We start from the raw sequence: 18,798 nt of genomic DNA, 5'->3' as shown, positions 1-18,798 counted from the left end.
CTGGCCATATGGTCCGCATCCATGGGAAGATGGATAGCACGGCCTACCTGAAGATTTTGGCCAAGAACCTCCGCTCCTCCATCAAGGATCTTAAGATGGGTCGTCATTTCATCTTCCAACAAGACAACATAAAAGTGTGGGTCAATTATTATTCAACCCCTAGGTTTAATATTTTGTGGAATAACCCTTGTTTGCAATTACAGCTAATAATCGTCTTTTATAAGACCTGATCAGGCCGGCACAGGTCTCTGGAGTTATCGTCGCCCACTTCTCCATGCAGATCTTCTCCAAGTTATCTAGGTTCTTTGGGTGTCTCATGTGGACTTTAATCTTGAGCTCCTTCCACAAGTTTTCAATTGGGTTAAGGTCAGGAGACTGACTAGGCCACTGCAACACCTTGATTTTTTCCCTCTTGAACCAGGCCTTGGTTTTCTTGGTTGTGTGCTTTGGGTCGTTGTCTTGTTGGAAGATGAAATGACGACCCATCTTAAGATCCTTGATGGAGGAGCGGAGGTTCTTGGCCAAAATCTCCAGGTAGGCCGTGCTATCCATCTTCCATGGATGCGGACCAGATGGCCAGGCCCCTTGGCTGAGAAACAGCCCCACAGCATGATGCTGCCACCACCATGCTTGACTGTAGGGATGGTATTCTTGGGGTCGTATGCAGTGCCATCCAGTCTCCAAACGTCACGTGTGTGGTTGGCACCAAAGATCTCGATCTTGGTCTCATCAGACCAGAGAACCTTGAACCAGTCTGTCTCAGAGTCCTCCAAGTGATCATGAGCAAACTGTAGACGAGCCTTGACATGACGCTTTGAAAGTAAAGGTACCTTACGGGCTCGTCTGGAACGGAGACCATTGCAGTGGAGTACGTTACTTATGATATTGACTGAAACCAATGTCCCCACTGCCATAAGATCTTCCCGGAGCTCCTTCCTTGTTGTCCTTGGGTTAGCCTTGACTCTTCGGACAAGCCTGGCTTCGGCACGGGTGGAAACTTTCAAAGGCTGTCCAGGCCGTGGAAGGCTAACAGTAGTTCCATAAGCCTTCCACTTCCGGATGATGCTCCCAACAGTGGAGACAGGTAGGCCCAACTCTTTGGAAAGGGTTTTGTACCCCTTGCCAGCCTTGTGACCCTCCACGATCTTGTCTCTGATGGCCTTGGAATGCTCCTTTGTCTTTCCCATGTGGACCAAGTATGAGTGCTGTTCACAAGTTTGGGGAGGGTCTTAATTAGTCAGAAAAGGCTGGAAAAAGAGATAATTAATCCAAACATGTGAAGCTCATTGTTCTTTGTGCCTGAAATACTTCTTAATACTTTAGGGGAACCAAACAGAATTCTTGTGGTTTGAGGGGTTGAATAATAAATGACCCTCTGAATAAACTTTTCACAATTTAAAAAAAAAAATAAAAAAAGAAATAACATTCTTTTTTGCTGCAGTGCATTTCACACTTCCAGGCTGATCTACAGTCCAAATGTCACAATGCCAAGTTAATTCCGAATGTGTAAACCTGCTAAATCTGCAGGGGGTTGAATACTACTTGTAGGCACTGTATCTTCACTTGGACCTTATCTACATTGTACATTAGATGTCATATTAAGAGCACATCAGGCACTCTCTATTCTTTGGTATATACAAAGATAAAGAAAAAAATTGGTAATTTTTCCTTCCTCATTATCCTCAGTCACCAACTTTGCGTTATTATTAAGGGACCAACCTCTGCGGATCTTGTTTTTTTATTTATATATTTAAAACATTTCTTAGAATCAGTCTTGCTTTTCTTGGTTGTCATTAATTTTCCACTTTAGTTGATTTGATTACTTTCTTACAGATTCTATTCAGCTTTTAGTAATTCTTGGAAGGTTGAGTTGAACCCGAAGACATACAGTATATTCTAAATGCCCTTTTTTGTCATTAATAGTCTTTCTAACTGGAGGTGTAAGACAAGTGGGGTTTATCTTTTGTCATTTATACTTGTTACCTATTGGAATACATTTTGCAGTCTGACTGCTCGATAAAGATTTAAAGCGCTCCCATTTATCATTTGTATCACTATTACTATCTGACAGTAGTTGTTCAAAGTGAATGTCCTGAAGTGCAGCATTCAACCTGAGGAAATTGGGCTTGTGAAAATTAAATGTTTTTGCCCTACCTGCTCAAATTTGTTTTTTTACACTGTATGCAAAATTAAATTATATTGTGGTCATGGGATCCAAGGTTTTCATGAACAGTGGTATTTCTAACAAGATTATTAAAAATTACCAGATCCAACGAGCATCATCTTGTTTTGGGTCTTCCATGAACTGGCAGATAAAAACTCCCCTATTACAAACTGATAAACTGAGGATTTGTATCCCCTTTAGGCTATGTGCGCACGTCCATGCTCAAAAAAATGATTTAGCAGTGCATGTGCGCTTCAAATCGCTGCAGAAACACTGCGTAATGGATGCTGTGTTTCTGCAGAATAGATGCCGATTTCATGCGCTCTGGATGCTGCCTCTCCCATAGACAGAGTGGGAGCAGCATCCAAAGCGCACCAAATAAGTGACATGTTGCTTTTTTAAGCGCAGTGATTTGGATCAAAATTTCAGCATGCAAATAGCTGCGCTCAAAAAAGCAACGTGCAGATGGATTATGCACAATCTTCATAGATTGTGCTGGGAACGCAGGACGCATGCGTTTACGTTGCAGTGCAATATGCAGCGTAAACACATGAAATTACACAATGTGCGCACATAGCCTTATAGTTGAAACAGAACCAAGACCCCATTCAATATCTGGGAACTAAAAGTCTCCCATAATCATTACTGTACCAACCGGTGTACAAGGGGCAGCCTTATGACTAACAACTTATGACTAATAAAGGAGACATAAGATACTCAAGTGTGTCTGTCACACTTGCTTTCATATCATTCTTAACGTACAGACATACTCCTCCTCCTCAACTATTTTACATGTCTTTATGAAAGAGCACAACAGTAAAAAAATTAGAAGACCAATCATGTGTAGAGCCTAACTATGTCTGAGCAATTCCAACTACATCAATGTGTTCCTCTAGTACCAAGGCCTTAAACACTTTCAATGTAAATTTCTGAAATTTTCCAACAATTATTGAAAATGTGCAAATTATATAAGGAAAATGAACAATCGTTAATGCGATCATTTATCTTCATACATTTTGCATTATTGCCTGGAGCAAAAAAAAATGTTACCCCACAAAGAAGATGTGTCGTGAAATAAACTAATTTGCGAGCTGATCACTGTGCATGTGTACACGGGCAGTGATCTGGAATGATATTACTTGTTACATTTTCATTGCCACCATTTTAAAGTATAAATACTATTGACTTTTACTACATGGGAATGAAATTTGCTATGATATATTGGATATGTTTCTCAAAAATATTTGTCAGCAGTATAAGTGACGTGCAAATCATATTTTTCTGTTTAATGTGATACCAAATATGTATCTATTTCTTAGAATCTTAGGCTGATGCCACACGGGTTGTGCGAGTCCTCGCATGACACTCGGCTCAGCTCGCAGCACAGCGGGAGCCGAGTGTCATGTGAGGGTCATGCAACTGTGGTCCGATCGAGCGATCAGACCAGAGCTGCAGAGGGGTGGCCAGCGCTGTGGAGGGGAGGGACGGCGCTGTGGAGGAGAGGGAGGAATTTATCTTTCTGTCTCCTCCGTTGCCGGCTATTGCGATTCTTGAACTGCACTCGCTTTACATAGACTTGAATGGGTGCGAGTGCAATAGGATCGCATTCCACCCACAGCATGTTGCGACTGTTTTCTCGGTCTGATTAGGACTGAGAAAATAATCACTCATGAGAGCTGACCCATAGAGTAATATTGGTCCGAGTGGAATGCAATTTTTTATCACATTCCACTCGCACCGTTTTTCTCGCCGTGTATCCTAGGCCTTAATGTGAGTGTTGACAGTGGGCTGAGTGGTGGGGGGGTGGATATCTTGAATGACACCAAACTGAAGCTAAAGGTGCAATAAGCTCTAAAGAGCCTAAATAGTTTAATTCTAGCATACAGTAAGGTCTCAGAACTCAAAACCTTGCTGATATAGATTTGTAAAAAAATGTTCTTTATGCATCATAAGTTTTCTGGAACTAGAGGTACACTTTAAAAGTTGTCATTGTGTACAATCCTTTATATAAATTCGGCTGTGATGCTGCTGAAGGAAGATGACATATGAGCAGTACACTCCTGAATATTGAAGATGTGAAAACCCCATTAATAAAGTATTTGGGAGGGTTAGACATAAATTTCATCTGAAACTAGAGGCACACTATCCATGAAGAACATGTGGCTATATTATGTATGAACTAAATCTGGACCCATACCTTCTGTACTCATATCAGGGGTAGGGATCCATATATACGTCAGCCCAGCTTCTTTATATAACCTGAACATGGTGTCTGGACTCATGGGCTCAGAATACTTATTGCAGCCTTTGGAATTCTGGATAACATCCCACTCTGTCTGGAAGTTCAGGACAGCAGTCACTCCTAATTCATGTTTCATCTTGATAGTAATGTGCTCCAGCTGCCGAGGACAACTTCCAAGATAGATATTAGGCAGTATTCTAATCATAAGAAACAAAATGTAGAGATATTCTATCAAGAGACAGATATAGCCGCAAACTGTAAGCTCACATTGCGTGCAAATCAGTTTCACGCTGAACATTTAGATAATGACAGCCAACATTTCAGTCTCTACTTTGCATATGTATTTTAAGTTATTGCCAATATCCTTGTTTGACATTGTCTTTGTTTTGCATTGTTATCTGACTGGAATAATTATTTTACTAAGAGGGAATATGTAAAGATTAGTGAAAATCTGACAATTTACATTTACTCTTAGGCGGGCTTTGCACGCTGCGACATCGCAGGCCGATGCTGCGATGCCGAGCGCGATAGTCCTCGCCCCCGTCGCAGATGCGATATCCTTGTGATAACTGCCGTAGCGAACATTATCGCTACGGCAGCTTCACATGGACTCACCCGTCCTGCAACCGTCGCTCTGGCCGGCGACCCGCCTCCTTGTTAAGGGGGCGGGTCGTATGGCGTCACTGCGACGTCACATGGCAGGCGGCCAATACTAGCGGAGGGGCGGAGATGAGCGGGATGTAAACATCCCGCCCACCTCCTTCCTTCCGCATATCCTACGGAAGCCGCAGTGACGCAGGGAAGGAGATGTTCCTCGCTCCTGCGGCTTCACACACAGCGATGTGTGCTGCCGCAGGAGCGAGGAACAACATCGGACCGTCGCGTCAGCGTAATCATGGATTACGCCGACGCTGCACCGATGATACGATTACGACGCTTTTGCGCTCGTTAATCGTATCATCGAGCCTTTACACACTACGATGTCGCATGCAATGCCGGAAGTGCGTCATTTTCAATTTGACCCCACCAACCTCGCACCTGCGATGTCGTAGTGTGCAAAGCCCGCCTTAGTTAGTTGGCCACCAAATCTCTTTCAGCCTGAACCTTCTTCAGACATGCAACAGCTGTGTATTTTGGATCATTGTCATGTTAGAAAACTGCATATCTACCAAGGGGACGGAGTGATGGTAGCATCTTTTCTTTCACTAAAGAGCAGGACATTTGGAGAAGTTCTTGATCTGAGGTATATTCAAATGTGCATAAACTAATTTGAGTAAAATGGAAGATTTCGTAATGAAAGTTATTATTAATCTTGCCTTAATATTATGGGTTAAAGAAATGTTCTAAGAAACTCAGTCTAGTCAAAATCTTGAAAATTATTCTTGTATTCAGTGAGATATTGATTAAATTAGTAGGGGGGATGTACTCATTAATGCTCAGCACTAACAATATAAATACACACTAAACAAAACTATAAATGCAACACTTATTTTTACTCCCATTTTTCATGAGTTGAACTCTAAGCTCTATGACTTTTTCTATATACACAAAAGGGCAGATAGCAGACTGCATGTATGGCATCGTGTGGGTGAATGTTTGCTGTCAATGCTTTGAATCAAGTGGTGCATGATGGAGATGAGGTTATGGTATGGGTAGGCGTATGATATGGACAATGAACACAGGAACATTTTTTATGCCCTTTTGAATGCACAGAGATACCATGACGAGATCATGAGGCCCATTCTTCTTCCATGATGGTCACCTCATGTTGCAACACGTTAATGCACAGTCCCATGTTGCAAGGATCTGTACACAATTCCTGGAAGCTGAAGACATCCAAGTTCTTGCATGGCCAACACACTTACTGGACATGTCATCTATTGAGCATGTTTGGGAAGCCCTTTATCAGTGTATTCAACAGCGTGTTTAAGTTCCAGCCAATATACACCAACTTCACTCAGCCATTAACGAGGAGTGGAACACAGGTCAAAATCAACAACCTGCTCAACTCTATGCAAACGAGATGTGTTGTACTGGGTGAGTCAAATGAACAAGGGGTTATTTTCTCTGGCGAAGCACCACGGACTTGAGGTTTATTTCAAAATTGCTTTTATTAAATAAAAATCATTCCATATGTCAACAGTAAAAAACCTACTCCATGCAGGGAGGAGGACTCGTGCTATGCGTTTCAACCAGCATAGTGGTCTTAACCGGGCTTTACACGCTGCGACATGGCATTTGCTGGCAATGTCGAGCGCGATAGCACCCGACCCCGTCGTACGGTTGATATGTGGTGATCGCTGCCGTAGCGAACATTATCGCTACAGCAGCGTCACACACACATACCTGCTCTGCGACGTCGCTCTGGCCAGCAAACCGCCTCCTTTCTAAGGTGGCGGTTCGTGCGGCGTCACAGCGACGTCACACGGCAGGCGTCCAATAGAAGCGGAGGGGTTGAGATGAGCAGGACGTAACATCCCGCCCACCTCCTTCCGCATTGCTGGTGGAGGCAGGTAAGGAGATGTTCGTCGCTCCTGCGGTGTCCCACACAGGAACGACAAACAACATCGCTAATAAGCAAAGAACGATTTTTTGTTTCAGGACGACCTCTCCGCGGCAAATGATTTTGACCGCTTTTGCGATCGTTTAAGGTGCTCATAATTGTCACACACTGCGATCTCGTTAATGAAGCCGGATGTGCGTCACAAACACCGTGACCCCGATGATAATTCATTAATGATATCGTAGCGTGTAAAGCCCGCTTACGTCATGAACTGAAAAGTACCATGTTCAAAGGAGTTATATGCAATTTCCCTGCACCAAGGTCAGGCTTCTGTGAAATTTCCCAATAAAATTCTCCACAAATACCTTTGTCTGCTCATATTATACACTTCAATACTGGCAAAAAAATATATTTCCACAGCTTCCTAACAAATCCTGTTATAATCTACATGTAAGTCTCATCATAGTAGGGTTTACTGGAACTAATCAAACCTAAATGAATATTTATTTCTTAGAAAACCTTAAATTCACTGATGTTCAATCATTTTAACATACTGACCTTATATGGAAAAGACCTTAGAGATTTAAATTAACAAACATACATCTCATAATGCATTCAATTCACCTTATAAATCCATACAAGATACCCTAATGTTACATGAAGACTGGGATGACGGGGAAAGGAAGAGGAAAACAAAAGAATTAAAAAAAAACCACCAAGAAAGTGAGGAAAAAAAACAACAAAAAACCGGGAGAGTCTCAGCCCTTTCTCCCGTTTTTTTTTTGTTTGTTTTTTTCTCATTTTCTTGGTGGGTTTCTTTTTCTTCCTTTTTTCTCTTCCTTTGCCCGTCATCCCAGTCCTCATGTAACATCAGGGTATCTTGTATGGCTTTATAAGGTGAATTGTATGCATTATGAGGTGTATGATTGATAATTTAAATCTATAAGGTCTTTTCCATATAAGGTCAGTATATTAATATGATTGAATATCTGTAAATTTAAGGTTTTCGAACAAATAAATATTCATTTAGATTTGAATCGTTCTGGTAAACCCTACTATGATGAGGTATTTGTGGAATATTTTATTGGCGTCCCTCTTTGTATAAGACACACATAATAAATTTGATACGTTTGTAAATAATTGGAATACCCTTCATTGAATATACTGTATTCACTTTGGATTAAGAATTATGTATGATTATTGGATAGATGTTTAATTATTGATGAGATGTATGAATTGTTTGTTTTTCCTCAGTATATTGAATTTAGGTTTATGGGACATTAGAAGGTATTGCACTAGAGCAGATCTATATGACAATCACCTCTGAAAATTTCCCAGACACCTGATCTCGGAGCAGGGAAATTGCATGTAAGTCCTTTGAACATGGGACTTTTCAGTTTATGACTAAGACCACTATGGTGGTTGAAACGCGTAGCACGTGTCCCCCTCCCTGTGTGGAGTGGTTATTTTACTGTTGACCAATGGAATGATTGTTATTTAATAAAAGCAATTTTGAAATAGTCCTCAAGTCCGTGGTGCATCGCAGGAAAAAAAACCCTTTGTTCATATGGCTCACACAGTACAACACAACTCGTCTGCATAGAGTTGAGCAGGTTGTTGATTTTGACTTGTGGAATGTTGTTCCACTCCTCTTAAATGGCTGAGCGAAGTTGGTAAGAAAAAACACCTTGTTCGTTTTTCCTATTGCCGCACGCCACACAGCTTGTATCTCCAAGCTGAAGCAGGAACGGAATGCAAGAGCGTACAAGGGTGAGCTGACTCAACCTGTGAGTTTTTCGGTGTGAGTCATATGGTGCTCACACCAGATACGGTCTGGTTTTCCGACCCTCTGAGGCCCCGCCCCCATACTGTAAAACTGCAAATTTTAGAGTGGCCTTTTATTGTGGCCAGCCTAAGGCGCATCTGTGCAATAATCATGCTATCTAATCAGCATCTTGATATGCCACACTAGTGAGGTGGATAGATTATCTGTAACGCTCGCCGCTGGGGATGGTGAAGTGGAGAGATGACGTGGACCCACTGGACTACAGGGAGACCCTAGGCCTACCCTTACATGGGGTAGAAGACCGGGATTTTGGCAGCCGTCCTACACGACATGGGCAGACACAGAAAAAGACAGGGACCACCAGGGTGGCTCATGGCAGACAGCACAGGCAGGACGGACAGGCAGAGTCTCTAGCACCAGCAGGGCAGGACGGACAGGCAAAGTTACTAGTACCAACAAGGCAGGATGGACAGGCAGCAGGTACAGTTAGGACAGGACTGGAAACAGGCGCCAACAGGCAGGATGGGCTGGTAGCCAGATACGGACAGGACAGGTCAGGACCGGAACCAGGTGCCCATAGGCAGGATGGGCTGATAGCCAGGTATGGGCAGGACAGGACTGGAACCAGATGCCAACAGGCAGGATGGGCTGGTAGCCAGGTACAGCCAGAACACGACAGGACTGAGACCAGGTGCAATAGGCAGGATGGGCTGGTAGCCAGGTATGGACAGGACAAGACTGGAACCAGATACCAACAGGTAGGACGGGCTGGCAGCCAGGTACAGGCAGGACATGACAGAACAAGCAGGACGGGACGGATGACCTGACAACTAGCTAGACATAACTAAACTGATGGTGTTGAACAGGCAACTCCCCTAGTGGGAAACTGCCTTAAATACCCAGTGCCTCTCAGTAATCGGCTGAGAGGCACTTCATAGGAGGGCGCAATGGCCCTTTAAGAGGAAGGTAGAAGCAGGCGTGCATGCCCTAGGAGTACTCCCGAAGACCCTGTGTGTCACGCACAGGCCTTGGGAGGCAAGAGGAGGAGAAGCCCACCTGGAGGAGAGGCAGGGACGTCGGGCAGCGTGGAGGAAGCTGGCTGCAGCGGTCAGTGACAGCGTGTCCAAGCAGGAGGAGGAGAGCAGGGACGTAGCATTACATTATCTCAGCAAAAGAAAAGTGCTCACTAACATATATTTAGACAAACTTGTGAAAAATATTTGAGAGAAAAAGGCCTTTTGTGTACATATAAAAAATCTTAGATCATAGTGTTGCATTTATATTTTTTTCTATATACGTACATATACACACACATACACATACACATATATATATATATATATATATATATATATATATATATATATATATATATATATATACACACACACAGTCAGGTCCAGAAATATTTGGACAGTGACACAATTTTCGCGAGTTGGGCTCTGCATGCCACCACATTGGATTTGAAATGAAATCTCTACAACAGAATTCAAGTGCAGATTGTAACGTTTAATTTGAAGGTTTGAACAAAAATATCTGATAGAAATTGTAGGAATTGTACACATTTCTTTACAAACACTCCACATTTTAGGAGGTCAAAAGTAATTGGACAAATAAACCAAACCCAAACAAAATATTTTTATTTTCAATATTTTGTTGCGAATCCTTTGGAGGCAATCACTGCCTTAAGTCTGGAACCCATGGACATCACCAAACGCTGGGTTTCCTCCTTCTTAATGCTTTGCCAGGCCTTTACAGCCGCAGCCTTCAGGTCTTGCTTGTTTGTGGGTCTTTCCGTCTTAAGTCTGGATTTGAGCAAGTGAAATGCATGCTCAATTGGGTTAAGATCTGGTGATTGATTTGGCCATTGCAGAATGTTCCACTTTTTTGCACTCATGAACTCCTGGGTAGCTTTAAAAAAAACACAAAAAACCTGAGCTGAAACAATGTTCAGTAAACATGCAACATTAAGCATGTGAATTGCAGCCTTAAGACTAGAAAAAAACCAAAGAGAAAAATTGCATGAAAAATACAATGACTATAAATAAATAAATTGCAAGTGCTTAATAACAGGGTACTTAGTGTATACATTTTTGCAAAAAGGTAAAAAGCTGTCTCACCTCGTCACGGTGTACCCATCTGAGACAGTCCCTAACCTACTGAAGTTAAAAACATTATCCATACCTGACTTGTGTCATGTCAAACTCCAATATGAATGGTGGCAAGTGGTCAGCTGTGTCCCAGATTAAATACACAGTGAAGTGAGACGCAATTAGTTGTTCAGTCTCAGTATTAGGAGGGCTGCGCCCCCAACTTGCAAAAAAGCAAGATAACATACAAAAAACACAAAAAACCTGAGCTGAAACAATGTTCAGTAAACATGCAACATTAAGCATGTGAATTGCAGCCTTAAGACTAGAAAAAAACCAAAGAGAAAAATTGCATGAAAAATACCCTGACTATAAATAAATAAATTGCAAGTGCTTAATAACAGGGTACTTAGTGTATACCTTTTTGCAAAAATGTATACACTAAGTACCCTGTTATTAAGCACTTGCAATTTATTTATTTATAGTCAGGGTATTTTTCATGCAATTTTTCTCTTTGGTTTTTTTCTAGTCTTAAGGCTGCAATTCACATGCTTAATGTTGCATGTTTACTGAACATTGTTTCAGCTCAGGTTTTTTGTGTTTTTTGTATGTTATCTTGCTTTTTTGCAAGTTGGGGGCGCAGCCCTCCTAATACTGAGACTGAACAACTAATTGCGTCTCACTTCACTGTGTATTTAATCTGGGACACAGCTGACCACTTGCCACCATTCATATTGGAGTTTGACATGACACAAGTCAGGTATGGATAATGTTTTTAACTTCAGTAGGTTAGGGACTGTCTCAGATGGGTACACCGTGACGAGGTGAGACAGCTTTTTACCTTTTTGCAAAAATGTATACACTAAGTACCCTGTTATTAAGCACTTGCAATTTATTTATTTATAGTCAGGGTATTTTTCATGCAATTTTTCTCTTTGGTTTTTTTCCTGGGTAGCTTTGGCTGTATGCTTGGGGTCATTGTCCATCTGTACTATGAAGCGCCGTCCGATCAACTTTGCGGCATTTGGCTGAATCTGGGCTGAAAGTATATCCCGGTACACTTCAGAATTAATCCGGCTACTCTTGTCTGCTGTTATGTCATCAATAAACACAAGTGACCCAGTGCCATTGAAAGCCATGCATGCCCATGCCATCACGTTGCCTCCACCATGTTTTACAGAGGATGTGGTGTGCCTTGGATCATGTGCCGTTCCCTTTCTTCTCCAAACTTTTTTCTTCCCATCATTCTGGTACAGGTTGATCTTTGTCTCATCTGTCCATAGAATACTTTTCCAGAACTGAGCTGGCTTCATGAGGTGTTTTTCAGCAAATTTAACTCTGGCCTGTCTATTTTTGGAATTGATGAATGGTTTGCATCTAGATGTGAACCCTTTGTATTTACTTTCATGGAGTCTTCTCTTTGCTGTTGACTTAGAGACAGATACACCTACTTCACTGAGAGTGTTCTGGACTTCAGTTGATGTTGTGAACGGGTTCTTCTTCACCAAAGAAAGTATGCGGCGATCATCCACCACTGTTGTCATCCGTGGACGCCCAGGCCTTTTTGAGTTCCCAAGCTCACCAGTCAATTCCTTTTTTCTCAGAATGTACCCGACTGTTGATTTTGCTACTCCAAGCATGTCTGCTATCTCTCTGATGGATTTTTTTCTTTATTTTCAGCCTCAGGATGTTCTGCTTCACCTCAATTGAGAGTTCCTTAGACCGCATGTTGTCTGGTCACAGCAACAGCTTCCAAATGTAAAACCACACACCTGTAATCAGCCCCAGACCTTTTAACTACTTCATTGATTACAGGTTAATGAGGGAGACGCCTTCAGAGTTAATTGCAGCCCTTAGAGTCCCTTGTCCAATTACTTTTGGTCCCTTGAAAAAGAGGAGGCTATGCATTACAAAGCTATGATTCCTAAACCCTTTCTCCGATTTGGATGTGAAAACTCTCATATTGCAGCTGGGAGTGTGCACTTTCAGCCCATATTATATATATAATTGTATTTCTGAACATGTTTTTGTAAACAGCTAAAATAACAAAACTTGTGTCACTGTCCAAATATTTCTGGACCTAACTGTATATCTCATGTTTCCCCGAAAGATGCACTAGGGCTTATTTTCAGGGGATGTCTTAAATTTCTCCCATGAACAACAATCCACATTTATTCTTGAACCAATATCAACATTTATTCCAATATAGTGATGGGCAAACCCGGATTGTAAAAGTTCGGATGCATGCGGGATACCTATTACCCGTGCACGATCCCAGACCCGAAGCTCTCAGGGAACTCCGGGTAACTGCCAAGATCTGGCCATCCAGATAATTAAGGAAAATAAAAGAAATAAAATAGGAATAAAGCAGGCATGCTATACTTACCAGTCGCTGTAACACTACTTCCGTGGCCGCTCATTACCCTCATGCATATGCACTGCTTCCCCCGCCCACTGGCAGTCCCAGTGTCTGTGATTGGTTGCAGTCAAGACTGCGCTCCTACCCTGTGTGACAGCGTGTTTGACTGCTTGGAATTACTGCTTGGAGTCACGTGTTTGCAGCTTGATATTACTCACCGAATCTAAGATCAGTCTCTGATCGAAACATGTCTGGTGTTTTTTTCACTGTTTGTGACTGATGTTATTCATGTGTGGACTACAAAGTAGCACTTAAAGAAAAATTTATGAAAAAGTGGATTTTATCTGCATATCCTTCTCTGGAAGCTGAATCTTTTTTTCCTTTTCCTGCCTTGAATACATTGAAATTTATACACAATTTCCTGCACCAAATCTGCATCTTCTGACAAAAATACATGTTTCAAAACATATGTGGTGATGCGGTAGTGATGCAACCTTTTGCCAGAAGATACAGATTTGGTGCAGGAATATGGTGAGTAAATTTCAGCCAAATCTGCATCTCTTAGCAAAAAACCCACGGTTTTCTGCCAGGAAATGCAGGTCTATGAACTGAGGTCACCTGAGGTCAGTTTACCTGCAGTCACAGGTGGGGTACCATGGGAAATCTCTGCCTGAAGGCCACAGTGTGCGGACATGTTCTGTGCCCACCTCCATGTGACTTCAGTATGTACATAGCAGAGATGGGATCATCGTGGAACCTTGTGTGGATTACGTCGGAAATGGGTGTTTGGGGTTATTAAGGGGTGGGAAGTTTTTTTGTTTTTTTTTTCAAATACAGGATATTTCCAGTGCTTATGTTTATTTCTTTTCACTTACAGATTAGTAATGGGGGGTCTCATAGATGCCATTCATTACTAATCTAGGACTTAGTGGCAGCTGTGGGTGGTGTTTAACCCCTGATATTACCCCAATTGCCACTGCACAAGAGCAATTGGGATGAGTGGAGTAAAGTGCCAGAATTGTCGCATTTAATGGATGCGACAATGCTGGATGGCCTTAAGCTATTTTTAGGTTGGGGGTGGCCAATCACCATGGGCCTCCTTAGCCTGAGAATTACAGAATTACAGGGCCCAGCTATCGGTTTTATCATCGCTGGGCATCAAAATTGGGGTAGACCCCATGCCGGTGTTTGAAATGATGTATTTAAATAATTTTAAAAAAAGCAGCAAGGGGTCACTCTTATTTTGATACACAGCCAAGATAAGCATACGGCTGGGGGCTGCAGGCTGTAGCTATATGCCTTCTTTGTACTTGGTATCACAATATGGTGAGACTCTATGGCAATTTTTTTAAGTTATTTATTTTTACACCACTATACATGTGCAGACAGCGTCTATGATTCCAAGCAGTCAGGCATGCTGTCACACAGGGTGGAGGCGCAGTCTGACTGCGGAACTGCATGGGAAGCAGTGCATATGTATGAGGGTAATGTCATCACATTCTGTAACATCAACATTTTGTGTTAATCTGATTACTGCTTCAGATGCACATTTTCTTATCTGATCTGCCAGTTCTATAGCTGTGGGTACATACCATATTTACAATTGTTTAAATTATCTGCTTAAATGTATTATTCTCTATGTACTTACCCCCAAAAGAAAGCAGACACCCCCTAAAAGAATCGCACTTAAGAGACCCCAAACAATTACAGTTGGCAAGTGAATAATCTCTCACATTCAAATCTGCATCGCTTTCAGGTCCCCTTGCATTCTACAGTGGTTGGCTCCCCCGTTGACTGGAAGCAATATCAATCACATGGAGTGTGACTGGTACCCGATACTAGTGATAGTGATACTGGTACCCGATCTATATGTGAGAGCTGCAGTGCAATGAAGCTGGAACGATGAGGGACCTGACAGCGATGCAGATCTCTATGTGAGAGCCCATCCACTATCAGCACTTGCCAACTGTAACTGTTTGGAGTCTGGCGAGTGCAATTTTTTTTGGGGGGGGTAGGTGTCTGCTTTTTTTTCGGAGTGTCTGCTTTCTTTCGGGGATGTCTGCTTTCTAGGCCTTATTTTTTGAGTATACTAAAAAAAAGCCCCGAAAATCCTACAAGGGCTTTTTTGGGAGGAAACAGGGTATAATGTGTGTGTTTGTGTGTGTGTGTGTGTGTACATGCACACACACAAGAATGTTACATGACCACTAGATGACAGAACACTGACCTTGCAGGAAATACAGGAGGTACCGTATTTTTCGGATTATGGATTATAAAACGCACTTTTCCTCCCACAAATTTGGGAGGGAAATGGAGGGGGTGTCTTATAATCCGGTTGTATCTTACTGGGGTGGGGGAGTGCGGTGGAGCAGGCTCAGATGGCGGTGGCAGGAGTAGAATGATCCTGTGGGTGTCCTCGTGATGCAGAAGCCATCCACAGTGATTAAAGAATATGTTGGCAGTGCGCGCTTCAAAGAAATGGTGCCCAGATTCGACGCATGCGCAGATTGAACTCTTGACTCAATGACTAGAAGAGAGCTCATCTGCACATGACGCGTCCGGCCCATTGATCTTCCAGCAGCGGACTTAAGGAAAATGGCGCCCAGAGGTGGTGTGTGTAGATGAAATCTCAACTCTTTTTCAAACCAAGAGCTCAATTTGTGCACGCATTGACTCTGGGCGCCCTCTCTTTGAAGCCTGCACTGCCAAAATGTTGTTACCTATAATCACAGAGTACGCTCCTGCCTTACAGTGCCTGCAGCATAGCCGAGACACCCACCGCACCTACTCCACCACTGCCACTTCCTCCCTGTGACCCCATTCTACCACTGCTAACAACCCCCCAGTAAGATACAACTAGATTATAAAATGGACTCCATTTTCACCAAAACCTTTTTTCTTTTACCAATTTTTCTTTCTTTAAATTTGGAGTGTGTCTTATAATCCGTCTCATAAAACAAAAAATACTGTAACTATGAAATATTATTGTTTTATAATCTGCTTCAAAGCTATTTAGAAGCAGTGGTACAATAGTGGACAACCCCTAAGGCTGTCTGGCCTACTTTTATATTGAATACGTTTTCATCCCCAATGTATTCATTGGAAAATAAGTGAAAATTCAGCTCACCGAGTTGCTGTGGTCCGCTGTATGTCTGGATCCGCGCACGGAAGGTTAGGCTGCCAGGTTCATATACAAGATGAAAGAAAATCCAGCGCAGTCCTCAAGGTGTAGTTAAAAAATGTTTCCATTTATTTGATAAATTCATTAAAAATGAAGAGTGTACAAAGCGGTCAGATAGGAAAGTATAGGGGACATAGAGAAAGAACCCCACAGAACTGAGTTCTGTGGGGTTCTTTCTCTACGTCCCCTATACTTTCCTAGCTGACTGCTTTGTACACTCTTCATTTTTAATGGATTTATCAAATAAATGGAAAAAATTTTTAACTACACCTTGAGGACTGCGCTGGATTTTCTTTCATCTTGCCAATGTATTCATTGTGTCTTGTTATGAAAAAAACATACAAATATACAGAACATGGAAAAAGAAAATGTTTTAATATTAAAACAATGCAGTATGGAAACTACGGCAGTGAGAATTCTATAGAGTACCTGGAGAAATGCATGGCCTCATTATCTGCAATGTGGAAGTAGAAATCTGTGGTGTGTTTCATTTCATTAGTATGTCCAATGGTTTCAATCCAATGTCCTATTGGGTAGCAATAAACTCCATCTACAATGTTATTTTCTTCATAAGAACAGCAGCGGTCATGGTGTGGTCCATTACCTATTAAAGTAGAAATTCAGTGCAGTTTAGTGAGCTAGGCTTATACATAAAATATTAGATATAAAGGTGAGAAATGTTAGGGTTTGTGAAGACAACTGTATTTTGATCCCAAAGGCTATCTGTCAAAACATCAGAACACATTCAGATCAATGTTATTCAATGAAGCAATGAACATATCGGATTTTCCTCGGACCCCATCATGCATGAATTACCTCAGTGAGATGGATAGCACTCGGCCAATCAAGTTTATAGGTCTGTGAAAAAAATCGGACTGATTAAGATGACATCCGAGTGTTGTCCAATTTTCACGGACTGACAGAATGGAATAGATGGAGGAATTTTTTATATTATTCTCTTCAACATCTGAGAAAAACAGATCCCTCTCTGATCAAACTCGGGTCAGAGTCTAATCGGAGTCTGATTAGCATAGCACTATTCTACAGCCAAGTTCAGAGATGAAAACAGCTGGACTTAACTAAGTTTGTGCTGCTGAAAACAAATTGGATGCTTAAATTTGCTGATTGGCTCTAATTTTCAAGATCCAGTGCAGGTTGTGAATACTTACAACACCTTTCATGTAGGCTTATAAAAAATTGTTTCTTTATTATTTCATCATCATTATTGCATTGTTAGCAGCTAGTCTATTACATCATATATTTAGTCTATTGAGCCGTCAGTATTCTGTCATCTTAGAGTCACTAATCAAAAAACACCAACTCAGCTCCGATGACGTAATCCTAGTTACAGTTACGTCATGTACTTTTATAAATACTCTCTGTATAAGGATTACAGTTTTAGGATAATTTTGCCTTATTTAATTAGCATAGTGACATAGCATAGCATGTCCTAGCATAGCATGTTTCTATAGTTTTTTGGATATGCCTCGGTCTTACATTAACAAAGCTGATCGTTTTTGCTACATATGCAGAGAAGTCACTTTTGCGTCACAAAGACGAAACTTGACTATCACGATAAGGAAAGCCTACAACCTGTATTTTGGCTGCAGGATAGATCAGGACTAGAGTTGGGCTCCTCACATATGCTGTAATAGATGTGCATCACAACCTACCCAGGAGTTGCATAGGAAGAGACAATCTATGCCTTTTGCAGTCCCAATGATTTGTAGAGAGTAAATTGATCACAGTACCAATTGCTATTTCTGCATGGTGCCTCCATTAGAAAAGTAATTTCTAGAAAGAAGAATTGGATTTTATAGCATAAAAAGATTCCATCTGCAATACACGCAGTACCACATACAGAAGAAAAGCTGGTTCCAACAGCACCAGAAACATTTTCAATTGAGTCAAGTGATGAAGAAGAGGGCGCTTGATGTCATGATGATTCTTCCTCTCACAACCCAGAGTTTATGACAGCAACTTCAATTGAACCACTCCTTATAACACAAACTGACCTGATCAATTCTGTTAAGAGATTTGGATATATATTTTTGATATATTTGTAATGCAATTAATCACAGTTGCTGGTGGGCAGGGAAAGCAGTGCATATGCAATGAAGGTAAATGAGCAGCCCCGGAAGTGAATGAGTAGCCGGGAAGTGGTACAGCCATGCCAGAGACTCGGTAAGTGTAGCCTGCTTGTTCCTATCCCCCTATCCAGATTCTGGTCTCCATAGACTTATATGGGGACCGCCCTGCAACCGGATTTTTTCTTAATCCGGTTAGGTCCACTGTTCCCGGTTATCTGCGATTCCGCTCATCACTAGTAGAAGTGTGTAATTGGACTATTTTTCTCAAATGAAAAATACAGTAGTGTGATCCTAGGCTTATAATGATGAATAAAGAGACTAGATGGCTACTTATTTTTTTTTTCTGGAACAACAATAAAGGATAATGTTCCTCCCAAAGTTGT

The 18,798-nt window shown here is 41.8% G+C and overlaps 1 protein-coding gene across 2 annotated transcripts in view; it reads right to left on the bottom strand.

Moving 5' to 3' along the window:
- EPM2A (EPM2A glucan phosphatase, laforin) overlaps window positions 1-18,798 on the bottom strand; it is a 135,378-nt gene that overhangs the window by 15,238 nt on the left and 101,342 nt on the right. For both annotated transcript variants that reach the window (XM_075339511.1, XM_075339510.1), the window contains 2 exons: window positions 16,755-16,929; window positions 4,362-4,603 (listed from right to left, as the gene is read on the bottom strand). In XM_075339511.1, the coding sequence (XP_075195626.1) occupies window positions 4,362-4,603; window positions 16,755-16,816 (304 nt within the window). In that variant the 5' untranslated portion in view covers window positions 16,817-16,929. The remainder of the gene's footprint in view (window positions 1-4,361; window positions 4,604-16,754; window positions 16,930-18,798) is intronic.

The sequence above is a fragment of the Anomaloglossus baeobatrachus genome, chromosome 3 (assembly GCF_048569485.1).
Source record: "Anomaloglossus baeobatrachus isolate aAnoBae1 chromosome 3, aAnoBae1.hap1, whole genome shotgun sequence".
In the NCBI taxonomy this organism is placed as follows: domain Eukaryota; kingdom Metazoa; phylum Chordata; class Amphibia; order Anura; family Aromobatidae; genus Anomaloglossus; species Anomaloglossus baeobatrachus.
Note: the sequence above shows the minus strand (reverse complement) of the source record. Positions and strands in the feature narration are given on the sequence as shown.